The 18,049-nt window shown below is 60.1% G+C and overlaps 3 protein-coding genes across 5 annotated transcripts in view; 2 read left to right on the top strand and 1 right to left on the bottom strand.

The window, feature by feature from the left end:
* ERI3 (ERI1 exoribonuclease family member 3) overlaps positions 1-14,745 on the top strand; it is a 135,147-nt gene extending 120,402 nt beyond the window's left edge. For all 3 annotated transcript variants that reach the window (XM_055725330.1, XM_055725331.1, XM_027802696.2), the window contains exon 8: positions 13,158-14,745. In XM_055725330.1, coding sequence (XP_055581305.1) covers positions 13,158-13,240 — 83 coding nt within the window. In that variant the 3' untranslated portion in view covers positions 13,241-14,745. The remainder of the gene's footprint in view (positions 1-13,157) is intronic.
* Positions 865-10,196, top strand: LOC114015380 (uncharacterized). The gene has a single exon (XM_055725329.1). It carries the CDS (start codon positions 8,411-8,413, stop codon positions 9,341-9,343), a length of 933 nt encoding a protein of 310 aa, XP_055581304.1. The 5' UTR covers positions 865-8,410; the 3' UTR covers positions 9,344-10,196.
* Positions 14,746-14,878: 133 nt separating the features above from the next.
* DMAP1 (DNA methyltransferase 1 associated protein 1) overlaps positions 14,879-18,049 on the bottom strand; it is a 35,721-nt gene continuing 32,550 nt past the window's right edge. The window contains exon 10 of the mRNA XM_027802669.2: positions 14,879-16,648. Coding sequence (XP_027658470.1) covers positions 16,589-16,648 — 60 coding nt within the window. The 3' untranslated portion in view covers positions 14,879-16,588. The remainder of the gene's footprint in view (positions 16,649-18,049) is intronic.

Raw genomic sequence — 18,049 nt, 5'->3', positions numbered from 1 at the left:
AGGGGGGCCGGGGGGGCCGCTTTAAACTCGCTGTGTGCCATTGATCCGCAGGCGGGAGTGCGGCCAGGCCGGCCCCGCCAGGCAGGAGGGGCACGAGCCACCTGCCCTCATCAGAGGAGTTTAAATGGCTGTGACCTTGTTATTGAGGGAGAGGAAAGGCCTCGGAGGGCCGTGGGAGGAGGGGGCCGAGCCACAGTCCCCAAGGGTGGCCAGGAGCTGCCCAACCCTCACCGTCCCGCCAAAAGGCAGCTGGGTGAGACTGGCAGCAGGGCCCTGGGAGCCTGCCAGGAGCCCTCCTCTCTCACAGGGGGTGCCCGTTGCACCCACATCCCCATTTCTGCTCCCCAGCCGTCTGTGCCACACCACAGCGCGGCTGGGCACGAGCGAGGATCCCTGTCCTGGCGCTGCAGCTCGCTGGAGCCTGGGGGAGAGCTGCTGTCGGGTGGGAGCTGTTGGGTTAACCCCGATGGGTGGGCAGCTTTCTCAGGAGACCTGAAGCTGCAGGAGGTGGCTTTTGCCTTCTGGAGGCTGGGGACGTGGCTGCCCTTCGTCCTGATGGCTACAGCCAGGGCCTGCTGAGGGCTGCCTGCAGGCAGCCAGCGGCACCAGGCACAGGAGTTTGCTGAAACGGCCGGAGATGCTCAGAGGCCATTGCCCAGTGGGCAGGGCGGCAGTGCTGTATCAGGCAGGGCCCTGCATCCTTGGGATCGATCTGGGAAGTCCTGGTGTGAGCCACCCCCCGTACCCCTCTGCCAGGTTTCTGCCAAGCAGCTCTGCCTCATCTCGCCTTCCCTGGCTCACCCGAGGGACGGTGTGCAGGCGGGTGGGAGGGCAGGAGGGGATATAACAAGTAATGGCCCCAAGTGTGGAAACAGTGTTAATAAAGTGTATTTCACTTTTAATTTTGGCATATAATGTAATGATCTTTTTTAAGGCCCTATCATATTATCTGCATGACTAGATTATTGAGTCTTCATCATCTCCAGATAAATTTATGACCAGGATGATGCTTGGAATTTATTATCAGTCAATAGAGCTCAATACTGTAACAAGGCGTGTAATAAGATATACATATTTAATGATCCGGAGTAAAACAGCCCCGCTAATGGGCAGGACGAGACGGAGGCTGGAGCGTTAATTTCAATCCCCTGCCCCTTTCCACGGGAGCCTGCACCATTCAGATGGGATGCAGCCCCAGGGTGCTGTGCATTGCCTGGCATCGGCCGGGAGCAGGGACCGGCTCTGGGAGATGGAAGGGAGCACAGCCCTCACGCCGCTGCGGCTGGGAGCACATGCCTGCTGCACGTATGCGTTAGTGGGAAGGCACGTGTAGCAGCCCATCCCCGCAGGCGGTGTGCAGGTCCTTCTCACACAGCACACCGGTCTCTCTGTCGTGGCTCTGCAGGTCTGTCTGCACCATGTACAGACCCGTCATGCGTCTGCTTCATGTCCCTCCAGCCTGGCAGTCTGGGAGAGCATTGCACAAAGCCACTGCTCCAGCAGCTGCCAAGATGGCCAGCAAAGGCCACCCGGTGCTTTTTGTGTTTCAGAGGCAAGCCTGAAACCCTGCCTCTGGGACAGTGCAGGCTCTTCAGCTTGGCAAGGGTTGCCGAGCTGTGGAGCCGGGGTGGGTAGACAGACTCTGTCCCCACCATGTGAGGATGCCTCTGGCCCAGCAAAGCCCTTGGTCCCACACGAGCTGCACTGGCAGTGTGGCATCAGGGCAGGGTCCTCCATGCTCCTGCTTGCCTGGCTGCATCCCTGGCAGGAGTGCGGGCAGCACCAGGGTGGTGCTGTGCTGTGCTGGAGCACCCCAGCCCCGTGGGCAGCCGCCCATGGACGGGGTTGTGTTGAATGGGGGCCCATCTCCCTCACCAGGTTGTATTTTGAGCTGCTGGCGCTGGTTTTTCCAGCCCTTTGGGATGTTATTAAATTAGTTTCCTAGGACTTTTAATAAGCACTTTTGATACCTTTGAAGCATGCGGCTTTGTGGGAAGATTACAGTCCCGCATCCATCTCGCTGGGAGAGAAACAATGGCAGCAGGGCTGGCGTTTGATCTCTCCTCCAGAAGACGAGAGAGGGTTTGTATGAGACAAAGAGGTGAGCTGCTGATTTGGAGCTAATGTTTAAAAATAGGTAGGTCTCCCTCCAAGATAAAGAGACCTGCCCTTCTCTGTGTAATCGCCTGCCTCTGCCTTGCTGGACCTGCAGAAACACAGCTTGCTTTATTTGAAGGCTTCGAGTGCGACACCGTGGTTTGATTCTGGGTCCTTTTAAAGCAATAACTAGGCCATCTGACCAAGCTTTAAAGAGCAGGAGAACTTTCCATTAGGACTCGCCACACACTCTCGGTGGCACTGGAATTGCATCCTTGCCTTTTATTTCCTTTCTCTGACATCTCGTGTCATTCACAGGCAGGAGAAACTCGGCTTTATAAACTCTCTCATTTCTCCCTTGAAATTTCTCCCTAATTAGGGTCCCAGTCTCAGTGGTGGGACTGGGTGTCAGGAGCTGGACGTGGAGTGAAGCCAATAGCCGGGCCAGTGGTGCGGGGCTCACAGGACTTGAAATGCCCTGCAAAACCCCAGGGCAGTTTGGCCTTCTACTGCCCTAAAGAAATCCTCCTTCAGAGCAGGGCATGGCAGAGGCACAGCAGCGTGCAGAGGGGATACGGGAGGCAGGGACACCCGTACCAGTGCTGGGGACAGGCAGAAAGGCAGACCAAATTGCTCTCTGCAGCCTGGGGACCTTCTGGCCCCCAGCAGCATCAGTCAAGGGCAGGAAGACAGCATCTTCCACATCTGTTCCCGCAGCTCCCACACAGCAGAACCAGAGCCACAGACCCTGCCAAGCATCTGCATGCCCAGCCCTGGCACTGGCTCTGGCAGGGACCGTCAGGTGTGTTACTACACCACAAGCAGCCCAACTCTGGCCAGGCATGCCTTCACCGCAGCGAGAAAAGTCATCAGGGGAGCCGAATTCCCTTTATCTGTGGATAACTACTGCTGCCTTTAACAGCCTGGAATAAACTAGCCATAAATATCTTGATCATAAGTGCTTAGATATGGCAACTTTACACTGAACAGAGGTTTTAACCTTCCCTGCGGAGGATATCCAGCTCTACATCACTGACTGTTTCCATCCAGCTGCATGGCCAAAAGCATGCTCTAGGTGAGCTGCTCAGAGCGGCTGCACCAGCTAACAGCTGGCCCTCAGCCCCATCTAGCCACAGTCCTTACCCCAGTTTTGGGGTAGGACCTCCCTCCTGCTCTCAGGGCCTGGCTGCTGCCGCTGTGTGTCCTGCAGGAGAGGCCAGAAGGAGCCATCCCACTGCCCGCTGCCTGCCCGCTGCCCGCTGCCTGCCCGCTGCCCGCTCTGGGGTGTGCAGCAGGAGAAGGGGCGACGGGGCAGCCCCCGGTGCCCTGCCTGTGGGATGAAGCCCCACCGCCCTGGCCGGGCTGCCTGCTCCCGCCAGCGCTGCCTGGGATCTGCTCCAGTGGCAGCGACAGTCCTGGCTGTGCAGGCAGGGAAAGGCAGAGCCACCGTGGGGATGGTCCATGGGCTGGGCAATATTGCTGCAGCAGCATTCTGGCTTCCACCGATGTCCTGGGCTTCTCCCTTGCTCTGGTACTGGTGGGGCTGGACACGTTGGCAGTGCTGCTGCTCGCTCAGCTCCCTGCCTGCGCCATCCCCTTCTGGCAGCTGCCCGCAGCCCTGCAGCCTGCCCAGGCCAGGCCAGGAGACGAGGCCATTGCATCTGCCGAGCGCCGTGGGGCTCCCAGCCTCCTCCCTCACCGCACTTTGCTCTGGCAGCTCTGGCTGTGTTTGAGCAGCGCCTGTGGGCAGGGACCCTCCGTCCATGTTGCAGAGAGGCGCAGGCACTAGCTTGGCCATCCCTGGCATCCAGCACAGACGGGAGGAGGAGTGCGGAGAGCATCTCTGCTCTGTCCCATCCCTGAGTCCAGCTGGGTCTCCCCAGGCACCCCAGCCCCAGCAGGCAGGAGTCCTGCTACCCTCTGCCCCTGCTGCCATCCTTTCCACCTCTAAGGAAGCACCAGCACTGGAGACTGTGGTTTACTGGGCTCCTGTGGGGACCTACTTCCCATTCCCACCCACAGAGCCCTGGAGGGGGGGTCCTGAGCCGCCAACTTCTACAAGAACTTGTCACCATCACCTTGTCTCTGAGCCAGGCTGGGAGTCCCCCACCAGCCCTGGGACAAGGGTGCAGCTTGCATCCTGCCTGCACCTCGCCAGTGCCCCACCGTGACTTTATTTTGCACGGCGACTTTCAGGCGAGCTGTAAAACACTCGGACGAGTTAAATAATACACGACAGTGTACGGTATAAATTACAGGAAGCCAGCGGTGGAGCGACATTGTATGCTGAATAAATTAAAGGCTGCGTGACTTACAGGCGAGATTGATCTCCTGCCGAGCATTTTGTTCAGTGACGTGCTTGTCATAAGGGAGAGCTAATTACGGGCACAGAGGCGCGCGGCTCCAACGCTGGGGAGTACGGCGCAAACTGGGTTCCGGAATGTCAGTAGGGTCCCCACACTTCCAGGATTTGTTCTTTCTGAGGCCGGCCACGTGCCAGGCCCCCGTTAGCTGGGTGCAAGCTGCGTACCTGGGGCCATCCAGCTCCATCACATCCCAGGGCAAAGGACTGTGCTGCCGCCGGGAGCTGCTGGGGTTGGAAAGCAGATGCCCCGGCTCGGGGACAGAGCTGGCTGGCAGCTCTGGGCTCTGCCCGGGCGAGGGCTGGCGTTGGGGCTGTCTCGGTGGCAGGCTCAGGGGGATGGAGGTGCCCCAGCCCGATCGCGTTGGCGGTGGACTGGAGCCACGCAGGAGCGCATCCTTTGCTCCTGTGGCTGGTTGGAGCCAGCGCTGCCTCCCCAGTCCTCAAGCCATAGCACCGCTCACAGGGTGACACAGGGACCCTGCTAATGGCACCCAGGGCTGGCTGAGCAGCGGGGCTGATGTGGGGGCCGAGTAGTACGAGAAAGTAAATCCTTACCAGAAATTAGGTAGGGATCTTGTAATAGCAGGATACTGCCAGGAGCCGCCAACAGAGCAGTCTTCTTGAGGGCACGGGTTGGGCTGGATAATTTTGGGGAAGACACGCTTTACCTGCAGGGATGTGGGAGTCGGGTGAGAGGCTTGGGTGCAGCTGGGTGCCAGCTTTAACTTGAGGCCAAGTTTGGAGGCTTGTCCTGCTGGGCTCCTGCGGGCAGCAGAGCAGGGACGGCTCCGGCACAGCGTCACCGCTGCCAGGTCTGTCCCCGCTGCCCGCCCGGCTGGCAGTGCCAGGCAGGAGGTGTGCAGCAGAGGCTGCACCACGGGCCGGTGGCACAGGAACCTCCGTGACTGCCATGGGGTGCTGGCGCTGCCGAGTGGGCTGGCCAGCGGGATGCGCTCCCCTCCGGCTTGGCTGGTTCAGCGGCTGTCTGTCACTCGGCAGGATTATGAGTAGTGAGTGTAATGCATCGGCGTATGAATAGGGTTGTCTGGCTGATGGTGATGTATCGTTTTTCATTACTGCCTCTCAAGCCCTCCCTGCTCCACGTGTGGAAATTCTATTTATTCCCTAATTTGTAAAAATTCCCTCCTTATCTGATACCAATCAGGGAGGGGTAATTGGCTCTCCAGGGCTAGCGGCTGGGGTCCTGATGAAGAGATATGTGTGTCTGCTCCGGCTGTCCAGGCACCCTGCCCTGCTGCACCAGCGACACGGGCCACAATTAATAATGATTTGCAAATGGCAGACAAGCAATAACGCAGAAAGATGTCCAGCCAGCCTCCTGCCCGCCCCTTAATTTCCTTCTGTAATATAAATGGCACGGGAACAAAAATCCAGCGCTATAAATTCTGAAATTAGTTATTCACTGTAATAAATGTTTCCCTTTTTGGTGCATGGTCCCCCCCACTCTTCTCCCCTACCCCCACCCCCCCACTCCCTGCTCCCCTCCCAGCCCCCTCGCCCGCTACCTACTTCATTTGAGTCCTAATATGCAAATGCTGTAATTTAACGGGATGGTGAAGTTGATTTTCATGTTAACTTAATTACTTTGATTTATGAAGGGCTGGGATGCAGACACAGCTCCCTCCTTACCCACCTCCCACCCTTGCCCCTCTGCGGTCCCACTGACCCGCCGCGTCTTCTCCTGTCTTCCCTTTTCTCAGTCCTCCCTTCCTCTTCTTCCCCAAGTTTAGTGTTTTATTAGCTGCCTTTAAGTGGACATAAGTCCTCGCGACAATCGCATGATGCTGAGGACAAATTCCCCGTCCTGCCTTGTTTAATCGTGCCTGGATAATGGATGTATAATTGACTCATTTGAATGCTTTTGCCTACAGGAGTGCAGAGCATTAAATGTTTGATTGCCTTAATTTCCAAACAGATCATTATCCCCTTCTTACCCGCTCTTAATAAACACTTTATGAGGATTTTTTTTGTAAAGGAAAAAAAATCTCCACTCCTCGTACTTCTCTGAAGTGATAAACTCTAATTAAGTCTAATATTTAAAAATATGGTAATGGTGACTTGTTTGAATAAGTGGCCTGCATTTCCATAATTTCATTATTACGTAAAACACGCTAATTATTTGAAGTGTGCTTATTACTAAAAGAGAAATCTCCTTCTAATAAAGATGAAATTGGCTTTTTTCCCTGTATTGCCACTCACACCACTCCCCTTCCCTCCCGGCCGGTGAGCGGCTGCAGCTGGGAGCGGGGCAATGGCAGTGCTGGCTTTGTTTGCCTGGGGATGCCTGCGGGCCTGCGAGGATACTGGGTGTGCAGGGACAATCACAGGGGCTGGAGGACAAATGGAGGGCTTGGCGCACCCGGTGCCACCCTTGGCCCCAGCAGTGTCAGTGCCCTTTGGCCTCATGGGCTCCAGGAGCTCTTGGGGGTGTTGCGAGGGAGCTCAGCCCCAGCTGCCCATCCTGTCCAGCTGGGACGCCCCAAATGCTGGGGTCCCCCTGCACAGCATCGCCTGTGCCAGGCCATGCAGCAGCTGTGGGGCCAGTGGGTGTCTCAGCAGCCGAGTGTCTTGCAGTGCTGTGACCCAGCCACCCAGCTCTCTCTGCCTGCCCTGGGAGGGGGCCAGCACAGCAGGCGCATGATGGGAAGAGCAATCCCCAGCGTGGAGGACGGGAGGAAGCATCCCATCACCCACGGGGTGACAGTGGCCAGCCCAGGCTGGAGGAAGCAGGTGCCTGGGGCATCAAGTTGAACACCGGGGTGGGTCACCTCCACTGCTGCTCGTCTGGCCGGCTGCTTCCCAGGGACGCCTGGCGGTGTCACCTCCCTGCCGACCTGGGAGCTGCCAAAGACGGGCCCTCCCTGCTCCAGCATCCCTGCTAGGGTGAGCTGGCTTTGGAGTCCTCACTGACCCTGGTGTGCAGGGGGTGGGACGAGCATCCTGTCCCCCCAGGACAGGGACAGCAACAGGTTGGGGGAGGACGAGTATTAATTGCGTCCAAACCCTCTTTAGAGCCCGTGTGGGCACTCTGTGGTGGGGCAGGCAGGGGAGGCACTGGGATGAAGTCAATATAAAACTAATTTTCTTTTCTTCGTGAAGAAATGAGGTGTGTGGCAGTAACGTAATTGCAGATAATGAGGTAAGTTATTCTTAATATTCTGCGCGTCGCTGTCAGCTCCACCTAATATACCTGCTGGCTGTGTGGGTCACGCAGAGCCCCTCGCCCCACACGCAGGATTATGAAGTCATTCATTTGGGAGCAGCCTGGCAGGACTATCCCCAGTGTCCCCAAGGATCCCTTCAGGCTGGGAGCTCTGTGCTCTGCCACATCTTGTCACAGCTGTGGCCAAGCACCCTGGTGCCCCCACCTCGCCTGGCATGTCGTGGTGGGGATGATGCGGACCAGACGCAGCTCCCTGCTGGCTCCAGCATGGACAGGGTGAGAGGCTGGCTCTGCATGCCGGGCAAACACTGTCACTCTTGCCCCCGGTGGCTGTGCCCTCCTGGGGACATGCCTGCTCATGGGGAGCAGCACAGCCCACTGCGGGGACACAGCACCCGGCGCTCCCCTTTGTGACTGCCGGGGATGTCAGCAGCAGGGCCAGGCTGCGTGGGGACTGTGCAGCTCCTGCCGGTCACAAGGCCACCTGCTGTCACCCAGGGTTGGAGCAGGGAGACGAAGGGCGGCGGTGGCCGGGTGGCCCTGTTCCCGCTTTGCAGGGAGCTGTTATACAAAGGCAGCAGTGATATTATTCATTAACAGTAATCTGCCATTAGAACATTGACAAATGGCCCCTCGTCGCCCGAGCATCAGTTCTTGTACAGCCCATAAAGCATGGGGACAGTTTAAATATGGACCTGCTCAGCTCGGGCCGGGGGTGATCCGTCTTCCCGGGCGTAGCACAGGTGCGGCGGGGCTGCCGCCAAATGAGCACATTTGGGGGGGCCCTGCGCTCCCCCAGCCACCCACCGCCCGCCTGGGCAGCCACCAGGATTGAAAACCTCGCTCCGCACACCGCCAGCGTCTCAGCCCAGCGCACGGCAGCGGCGGTGGTGCTGCCCGGGTGGTCTGCTCCGGTGGGGAGGTGGGGGGACGCTGACGGGGCAGCGTGTGCAGGGACACGGCCCCTTCCCGACTCCCCTGTGCCTGGGTGCGTGCAGAGGGCACACGCTTCTGCCAGGCAGCATCGCCGCTCCTGGCAGCCCGCTCCCGTGGCACCGCCGCATCGTGCCTGGGCTGCGGGCCAGCCGCCTGCTGACGAAGTCCTTTGCGCCCGTCCTGGGCTCGCAGCGGTGCGGCTGTGTGGTGGCCGGAGGGAGGGAGCGTGCCCACAGTCAGCCCAGCACCCTGGGCTCAGAGGTTGGAGCGTGGTGGGAATGGCCGTCCCCCTCCAGGGACCAGGGCAGCCAGCGATGCTGAACAGCGGCAAACTCCAGCCCTCATTAAAAGAGGACTGCCGCTGTCCCACGCGTGTGCGCATGTGGCTGTCCTTGGCTGTCACTGCAGCGAGAGCTTGGCAAGGCGTGGAGAGGGCTGGGTGCGGGTGTCGAGGCGGTGCGGTGCTGCCGTGGGTAACGCTAAAACTCTGGGTAGGGGGCTTACAACGTGGCGGGGCTAAGCCAGCCAGGCGAGAGGAGCTCAGAGTGGCACATCACCCCGCGTACTGGCACTCTGGCCACGGAGGGTCCTGGAAGCAGCCGGGACCCAGCGCCTCGGGGCGAGCTCGACCCTGTGGGGCAATGCTGGGAAGCGGCAGGACACGGCGTGGGGCAGGAGGCAGGGCAGAGCCGCCGCTCGCTTGCAGGAGGCAGGATAACCCCAGGCTGACCCCTTTCACACACACCGCACAACACCCCTAAATCAATTGCATCTTATTATTACAATATCAATATACAATATTCCTACAATAACACCATTGATTTTCTACTCAGAGGCTGCACCTAAGTCTGTTTTAAAGAGGAGGGAGTTAATAGTGCCCTCATTAAAAATCTATAGATTACCCCCCACCCCCAAAAAAGAAAAAGCAGTTTATATTCATTAGGGCTATTGAATATAAAGTAATATGTTTGTGTAGGACATTGGAGTAATGTGATAATCCGTCCGCATATCAGGGAGAAATCCACTTAGCAACCCTGTCAGCTTGACAAGAAAAATGTGCCCATAAAGTCGGGAATACATTGAGGGAGCGAGCACGAGGAGAGCGGGGGCGCGCGGGCGTGCACGTGCCTGTGCACACCCGCAGAGCCATGCTGCCAGCGGCACAGGGCCACCTTCACCCCGGCCCCCCGCCTGGGGACATGGGTGGGCACCCCGACGACCCTGGAGGTGCCTGGGACCGGGGTGTGCTGGGTGCGTTGGGGTAGGGATCGTGGGGGGGGCTCCACACCCTGCCAGGCCACCACAGTCCCAGGCAGTGTCACCCTGCTGGGACGGGGCTGGTGGGTGCCACCCTGGGTGCTGGGACAGCCCTGCCACAGGTGCGTGCCCCCCTGGGGAGAGCCGAGCTGGGGGCGCAGGGTTAGCGGGGCTGCTGGCACCACCTGCCTCGGACCCCACTCGTCCCCTGCCCCGTGGTCACCTTTGCAATGGATTAAGCACCGAACGAGCAGCAAAGCAATCCCGTTTGCACTCTCTTAGGCTGTCAATTGCCATTTTTGTAATAGAAATTCCTTTCACAAGGTAACGATGGCCAGATTTAGAGGATTTCATATTGCTAATAATTCCCCAAACAGCCATCTGACTGTGTTGTTTTAAAAGCCGCTTAGTTTTTTGCTTTGGAGTTTATGAAAATCTCCCACTCTAATATCCCGAGAGCCAGCCTATAATTGTGTTATTAAATCAATCGGAGCGGATTACATTGTAAAATCAATAGATGGCTGTAATTGCATATTAGAAAGTTGTTCTGCTGTTGTTGATTTTTTTTTACATGGATAATTATAATAAGCGTGTTTACCTTAGCACTGATTTGGAATGAGTCTCACTAAATGACTTATGACAAGCTTGGGGCTCCTGCTGCCAGGGGGCCGTGGCATCATTTGGGGTGGCAAGGACATGTTGCCGGCATGGGCATGTGGGTGGCACCAACCCATGGGGGTCCCACCAGCTTTGCAGGGCGGCAGCCCAGAGCCCAGGGCAGCTCCCAGCGCTGGCATCCAGCACAAGAGCACATCAGGGCTTTGAGGAGACGACTGGTGGGGTTCACAAAGCAGCCAGTGGTTCCAGAGGGTCTCCCCGGGGATCAGCTTGGGGGTCCAAGAGGTGCTGTGGGGTCTCACTGCCAGTTTGGCCGCTCCCCAGGGCTCTGCACAGTTGCCCTTTCACCAATACGGAGCAATAGCCAAGTCCTGGCAGCCCACAGCGGCCCAGGGTGATGCTGTGGGCAGGGAGATGGGCAGCGGGATGCCTGGGAGTGGCGAAGGGCAGTGGCTGGGGCTGTGCTTTCAAATCCAAGCTGCTCGCCTGACACAGCTCAGAGGCCAGGATTTGTTTTGCTGTTACTTTTTGGGGAGATCAGGCCAGGGCTGGCTGGGGGTGGGGGCCAAGTGTTGTAGCCACTGGCAGTTGCACTCCCCCTGCCTCAGTCTCCCCGGTTTTCGAGCCCCTGTTTCCCTGTTAGGTCCCAACAGAAGCTGGCTCCAGGGGCAGGTCCGGTGCTGATTTCCTGGGGGCTCAGCTGGCTGGGGGGAGGGATGGGTGGAGCAGGGGGTCCTAAGGATGGTTAGGGGCTCACGTGAGCAGGAACAAGTGGCAGCGGGAGCTGGTGCTGTGGCTTGGTCAGGCAGGACACCTGTCATCTCCAGGGCCCTTCCGGAGCCATTGGTGCCGGCGAGGTACCAGCGAGGGGAAGGGGTGCCATGAGAGGGGCTGGGGGACACTTGGGAGGCACATGGCTCTGATGGGGACGTCACCTCTCCCACTGCCTCCATCAGCCAGGAGCTGCCCCAGCAGCTCAGGCCAGTCCCCCGGAGAGCTGCACGTGGGGGGAAGCCCCCAGTGCCTCTGACCGGCGATGGGGGATGCCACCGGGTCACCAGGCACCGCGGGGCTGGGCAGGGCTGCCGGTGTGGCCGGGAGCAGCAAGGTGGCCGGGCAGCCCGGTCCCTGCAGGCTGGCGCCTGGCAGCAGGGCAGTGCTGCCCGTCTGCACAGGGCCCTCAATCCGGCACGCAGCACTGTCAGCAGGCAGCCTGCTGTCTCCTAGACAGTGAAATATGGCTACAATTAGCCCGGATACAGTTCAATTATGATAAACAGCGTTTGCACCCTTTAAGCCGTGATTAAAAGGCCTCCTCCCGTTGATAGAGAGACCTAATTTCACATTATTATCGCTGTAGCTTGATTATAAAGCACTCCCTGGATTTACAGTTGGGAGATGGATGTGGAGGCTTCTTTATCATTTACACATCAGTAATGATGCAGCCTTCCCTCTACCACAACATCCATCCAGCGGCGGCAGGGAGAGGGGGGCCCTGCCTGCGCCACCCCCTCCCGGGGCACCCTCTCCCCGTGTCAGCCGGGCCCCGCTGCCACACGCAAGTGGGCAAAGTCACCCTTACGGTAACAGCTTGATAAATGGGCGGGCGGTAATGAAATGGAGACATCAAGGCGTGGGGCGAGGAAGAAAGAGTGGTAATCGGAACGAGTGGAGCTGTCCCGAAACGGAGGGGAGCGGGAAGAAGGATCGCCTCTGCGCCGTGTGCTGTCAAGGGAGAAATTACACATTTACTCTTGCTTTTTCTTAAGGAGACGGCCCTCATAGATCAAAACATGGATTTACAAGCCAATTTTCAACATGAAATATAGACACTAGGAATCAATTTAAGCCCGGCTTCTATTTTAGCAAACGGTGCCTGAGTTTAGTCCCAGGTAAATAACACCAGCCGGAGCCTTCCCCTTCCCCGGCTCGCTGCCCCACCACTGCTCGCTCTGACGGCTGCGGTGCTGCCGGCCGGCCCCCGGCACCCGCTCCGACCGCAGCCCTGCACCGGGGACGGCTGTGGCTTGCTGGCCCGGCTGCCTGCTGCTTGTCAGCCTGGGTCCGGCGGGCACGGGGATGACCCCGAACCTCAGCAGCGAGCAGAGCGAGCCAGGTGCCGCACAGCCCCTGCCTGAGGAGGGTGAGGGGAAGGAGAGGACCCTCCTTGGCTGGTGGAGGGCAGCTCCAGTATCACCTGTTGTCCCCATCCCGGTGCAGGGACAGCTCCTTCGCTGGCCAGTGCCACCGCGGGACAGGGGTGCTGGAAGAGGAGTCTGGGGCGACCGGCACTGGGCTTGCAGGGAGGTAGCCACTGGCCGAGAGCTGGGGGCCCGCGGGGGTCTGGCTTGCAAGAACGCCGCCTTCCCCACGCACCAGCTCCCCATGGGCTGCAGGGCAGGCAGCAGCCTGGAGGACCCAGGGATGTGTCAGCCAGCAGTCTAGGTGACGCCACTGCCCCAGGCAAGCCTCCGGGTCCTGGGCATGGATCCGTCTTAGTGCAGCGCAGGGCTGTACCGGGATGCAGGTGGCAAGTGCTGGGGAGCCAGGGACCGTGCACTCGCCTGACACCACTGCAAGGCACTTGAGGCAGTGCCTGGACTGGTGGGGGCACAGCCCCGGCGTGGGTCCCGGAGCTTGGTCCAGCAGGTCCCAGTCAGATCACGGCTCTAACCCAGCATCTCTGTGCTCTCTCCGCAGACGACTGTAAGAACATCGCCAACATCATGAAGACACTGGCCCATAGAGGCTTCATCTTCAAGCAGACCTCCAAACCCTTTTGATCCCCAAGGCAAGCCAGGCAAGGGCTGCATGCGCCCGGCGCCGGCGAGGCGGGGAGGACGGGCTCCAGCATTAAAAAAAAACGGCAACCGAGGCCAGAGGAACCGACACAAAAAATCTCAATTTCAGCTGTTAACTCCAGTAGAGGTTGTATATATGGGAAGGCAAATCTGTGTAGACCTGATGTGACTCCCTCTCTGGGCTGCTCCGGACATTATGCCATGCTAGCGGACAGCCGCGTAGGGCGCTTGCACCACATTTTAGACTCGTAGTTTGTTCTTTTTCTTTGGCTCCCGATTTCCGTCCCTCCCTCCATATCCCACCCCGTCCTCCCTCTCCCGCCCTGTAGCCAGAGCATCCCCCATCTCCTCCCCGGCATGGGCCGTCCCCACCTTCCCTTCTTTCTGTTCTCTGGTTTTATGTTTTCAGGCCTTGACGGCTGCTGCAGCAAGGCCGGCGCGTGCCCACGACGGGGCACCGCTCGTGGAGGCTCAGCAGTGTCGAGACGGCCCCTTGCCCTCCCCGCCAGCCCCCCCGCCTCTCCCCGAGCGCCTTTTCCCCTTTTTGAGTCAACACTAACCCCTCTCTGACTCCTGTATGTGACAAACGCGATCCGTCTCTTTATGTTCAAGGTGAAGTGCCTGTATTCTCCGCTGCAGAGCCCCTGACAGCCCCACCATGGGCTGCGGGGCCCCGGAGGGCTCCCTTCAGTGGGGTGGGGGCTCGGCGGGCGGGCGGGCGGCAGGAGGGAGGTGACAGTGTCCATGCGGAGCCCCGTCCCGTCCCCATCCTGTCTGCTCGTGCCTCTTGCGGGGCTGGGTGGGATGCCCAGCCCTGCCCTGGCCCCGACGCCCGATTCCAGCTCCACCAGGGACAGGCCCGCCACAGCACCGCGTCCGTTGCTGGCGGTGGACGTGCCAGCGCGCGCTGGCCCCCAGCCCACAGGTACCCGAGCAGGGGAGCTGCAAATTGCCCCGGGCCCCTGACCCTGCTCCCCTCCGATCCCATCCGGCCTCCCTCGGTTCCCGAGCTGAGGCTCGGCCCCCCACGTGCCCACGGTCCCCGGGGGCCGTGCCATGCCCCTCGCAGGTCCCTGCGGACGCTCAGCAGCAGCTGGCTTGTTGCCTGAGAGAGTTGCCGAGCACATCCCCTCCGGCTGGGTGGGCTCCCGGCCGGCCAGGGTGGTTGGGGGACAGCTGTGGGGCAGGCTGAGGGCTCACGTCCCCCCGTGTCACCCAGCCCTGAGGCCCTGCTGAATGGAGCCCTCGTCCGGGCGCTGACCTGCAGGGAGGCTGCAGCCCCGGGCCCGTGCGTGCATGGCCTGGAGCAGAGCCGTAGACGGCAGCCAGAAGGGCAATACAGGCACTGAACTTGGCGGTACATGACTGCATGGTGTGTGGTGTTCCAGTTAAACCAACCGATAATGCAAACCCAGCATTTTCATTGTCTAGTTATTCCAATCCTTGCTGTAAATGTGCCACATGAATAAAGTTTGGGGGTAAAGGAGCCCGGGCTGTGCCCATGCATGTGTGAGTGTGTACGGGGGAAGAGGGGGGGGTGCCGCCTGGGTATGTGGGAGCAGGGTGCCCCACCAGCAGGGCTGCCCTCCCCGGGGTATGGCGTCCCAGCATGTCCATGCTTCCCAAAAAGGGAAAGTTTTTGACTGGGAAGGGAGGTCCAGGTTCCCGGCTGCCGGGAGCACTGCCTTGCTGTCCAGCGTGGGCACCGTGGGTGGGCCCACCAGTCTCCCCCACCTCCTGGGGTTTGCTTCTGCCGCACGGCAGCTCTGCCCGAGGATGCCACCAGCCCACCGCACCGGGACCGCACCCACAGGTGCACCCCAGCACAGCTTTCTGCCTGGTGCAGTGTGACGGCAACCACCGTGTCCCACTGGCATCTGTCACCCTGCCCTTCAGCCTGGCACTGTACCCATGCGGCTGCTACCGTGCGTAAGAGCATCCCTGCTACGGCCGGAGCCAGCGCGGCTCTGCCCAGGGCGCAGGGGCACCTGCTCTGCCCCGGCCAGGAAAGCCAGCACGAGCACAGCACCATGATGCACAGGAACCATAACCAGCCCTGCAGGAACTGCCACCACATCCAGGTGCCCAAGGGATCTGGCCAGCGCTGCGGTGCCGCCGGGTGACAGGGACACAGCTGTCCAGCTGGCACAGAGTGGGCAGCTCCCAGAGGGACGGGGCAGCCCCAGCCCACTTGCTCCAAGCAAAGGTCACGGGGGTTTTAATGGCTCCCTCTGTGCAGCCCCTGATCAGCTTTATTGACCTATTTTCGATGGAGTCGTCTAATTAGTTTTCTATGAAAACTAAGAACTTGGCCTTTGCCCTTTACTCCTGCAGGCGAGAATGTGACTCAGAGGACGTCATGGCGGGTCGATCGCCAGTTACACTTGAGAGGCAGGCAGAGGGGACGCGGGGTGGGCAGCGGCCCGGAGCAGGGCACACAGCCAGGGCCGCCAGTGCCAACAGCAGGCAGCGCATGCACCCAGGCTCCCAGCGCCGGCTTTGGCGATGCCTCAGCCCCGCCAAGGTCCTGTGACACATGGGCGCGGGGACCGGGGGACCCTGTGCGCCTGCCTCGGGCAGGGCAGCAGCAGGAGGAACTGGGGCTGACAGCGAGTGCCGGGGACAACACGAGTGTTTCCCAGCAGAGGCATCTCCTCATCCAGGCGAGGCAGCGCCTACAGCCACGGGCACCCAAGAGCTGCCGGACGGCTGCAGCTACACAGGGCACGTGGGGTGCTGGAGGGAGCTCCCTAGCCCGCTGCAGCAGCCTGGAGCAGGATGGGAGCTGCAGAACCCCTGCTGCCACCCCACAACTGAGGCAGACGGGGCTCAGGGACAGCCACCAGCAGCCAGGGCTGCCAGTACGGCTAGTGGCACCTGCTCTGCCCAGGGTGGGTGTGAGACAGCTCGCACCATCTCCTCCCGCTCCATGCGGCCTTGCCAGGTCTAATGATGACCCTGCTCCAGCACACGCGAAGGGTTCTGTATTTACAGAGACGCTCACAAAAATCTGGCATGTAAAAAAAACCCCCAAAGCCACCAGAACAAACGGCAGCTAGTGCCAGCCACTGCAGGGCAGCCCCAGAGCCCTGTGCAGCCCCAGGGCCACCCTCCAGCACCTGCTGCAGGTGTCCGGAGGCCACACGGGGCTGTGGCTGTGGCACCGGGCAGGGGACGGCTCCTGCTGCTCTGGAGCGCTGCAGTGTCTGCCCCAGCAAGGCCCTCAGCCTGCCCCATCTCTGCAGGCAGCCAGTTGTCCCTGGGGGCTCCGGGACGGGATGGCACTGACCCTGCACACAGCTCTGCACCTCCTCACCCAGTGCAGGCAGCTCACGGCTGCTTCACCTTCTTGACAGGGGAAGAGCTGGAAGCCGACTCCCTTTGCTTTCTCTGCTCCAAGAGGGAGATGGGAAACAAAAGAAGAATCAGCAGGTGGGAGCCCTTGGGTCATGGCAAACACTCGCCTGTCCTGGAGCCAGCCACAGGGCTCCAGCGTCACACCCAGCAGTGCCGCGAACCACGAAAGGCAAGAGCCAGGTCCTTACATGATAGGAGGGACAGAGCTAATCCAGCAGTGATGCAGGGCCAGGATGTCACCTCCCTGACACAGACAGGGCTTTGGGACAGTCACCGTTGTGGCACAGGGTCTGGGAGTGAGCAGGAGAAAGGGGCTGAGCTTGGCAACAACCCATGGCGCCAGGAGCTGGCATGCCATAAGCCCTAAGGAGCAGGCCCTTGAAAAAAGGGGCAGAGCAGCTCTGTGCTATGGTCAGCTGTGCTGGGGTGCTGGCTGCAGGACGGGGCAGAGCCTGGAAATGCCCCTCCACCATCCAGACCCACCACAAAGCGGCCCAGGAGCCGAGCAGGAGGCTGACAGAGAACCACAGCTCCTCAAAGAAACCACCTTCTCTGGGCAGCGTACGACGATATGCCTGAGCGAGACTGGCGGCTCTGGTGAGCCTCACCCTTCACAGACAGGCTTTCATGACCGAATCCGGCCATAGGAAAGCTGGGGCCATTCGCACCAAACCGGGAACATCGGGAACATCGCCCTAGCCGTATCACTGCACTGTGACGAGACACTGCTAGGCACTGCACGGGCCCTGCGGCCAAGACCACAGCGGGGTCAACAGCCAAAGCAGGGCTCTGCATGCGGGGTGCCCCAGGCATGCCAGAGCCACCGGGTACCCTGTGCGCTGGGTGCTGTTAGGACACGCAGTGCCAGAGCCCCGGGGTCCCCTGCGCACAGCACCAGATCGAGTCTGCTCCGCACAACGCGCCACAGGCAGCGGCAGGGGCCAGCGCTACCGCACACGCTGCACAGGCACAGCGACTGCGGTCAGGTCCCTGCCGTGCTCAGCCCTGCAGCCATCCACCGTCCCCAGAGGCCTGCAGAGCCACTGCCGTGGCCGGGCAAGCATCCAGGGGATGGACAAGGCAGCACTGACGCGCTCTCTGAAATGAGCCCTGCCAGTCCGGCACGCGTGTGCTCCCGGCAGCGGCGCGCGTTGTGGGAGGCCCCGCTGCCTCCCCCGGCGGGAAGGCGGCCCCCCGTTCCCGCTGGGCGGATGGCAAACAGAGCATGGAATTTGCACGGCTAAAAGTTAAATACAACACACACACGGATTTCGTCAGAGGCCCTGGCACGGCTGCCTTCGCGGGATCCGATTAACGGGGAAATAAAAGGGCCAGAGAACCCACACAGCAGTGTGAACAGATGCCCTATAAAAATCAAATACATGGTAATCAAGGGGACCGAAAGGTACATTTAAAAAAACAAAAAACCCACCC

This window comes from Falco cherrug, chromosome 12 (assembly GCF_023634085.1).
Source record: "Falco cherrug isolate bFalChe1 chromosome 12, bFalChe1.pri, whole genome shotgun sequence".
Classification (NCBI taxonomy): Eukaryota; Metazoa; Chordata; class Aves; order Falconiformes; family Falconidae; genus Falco; species Falco cherrug.
Note: the sequence above shows the minus strand (reverse complement) of the source record. Positions and strands in the feature narration are given on the sequence as shown.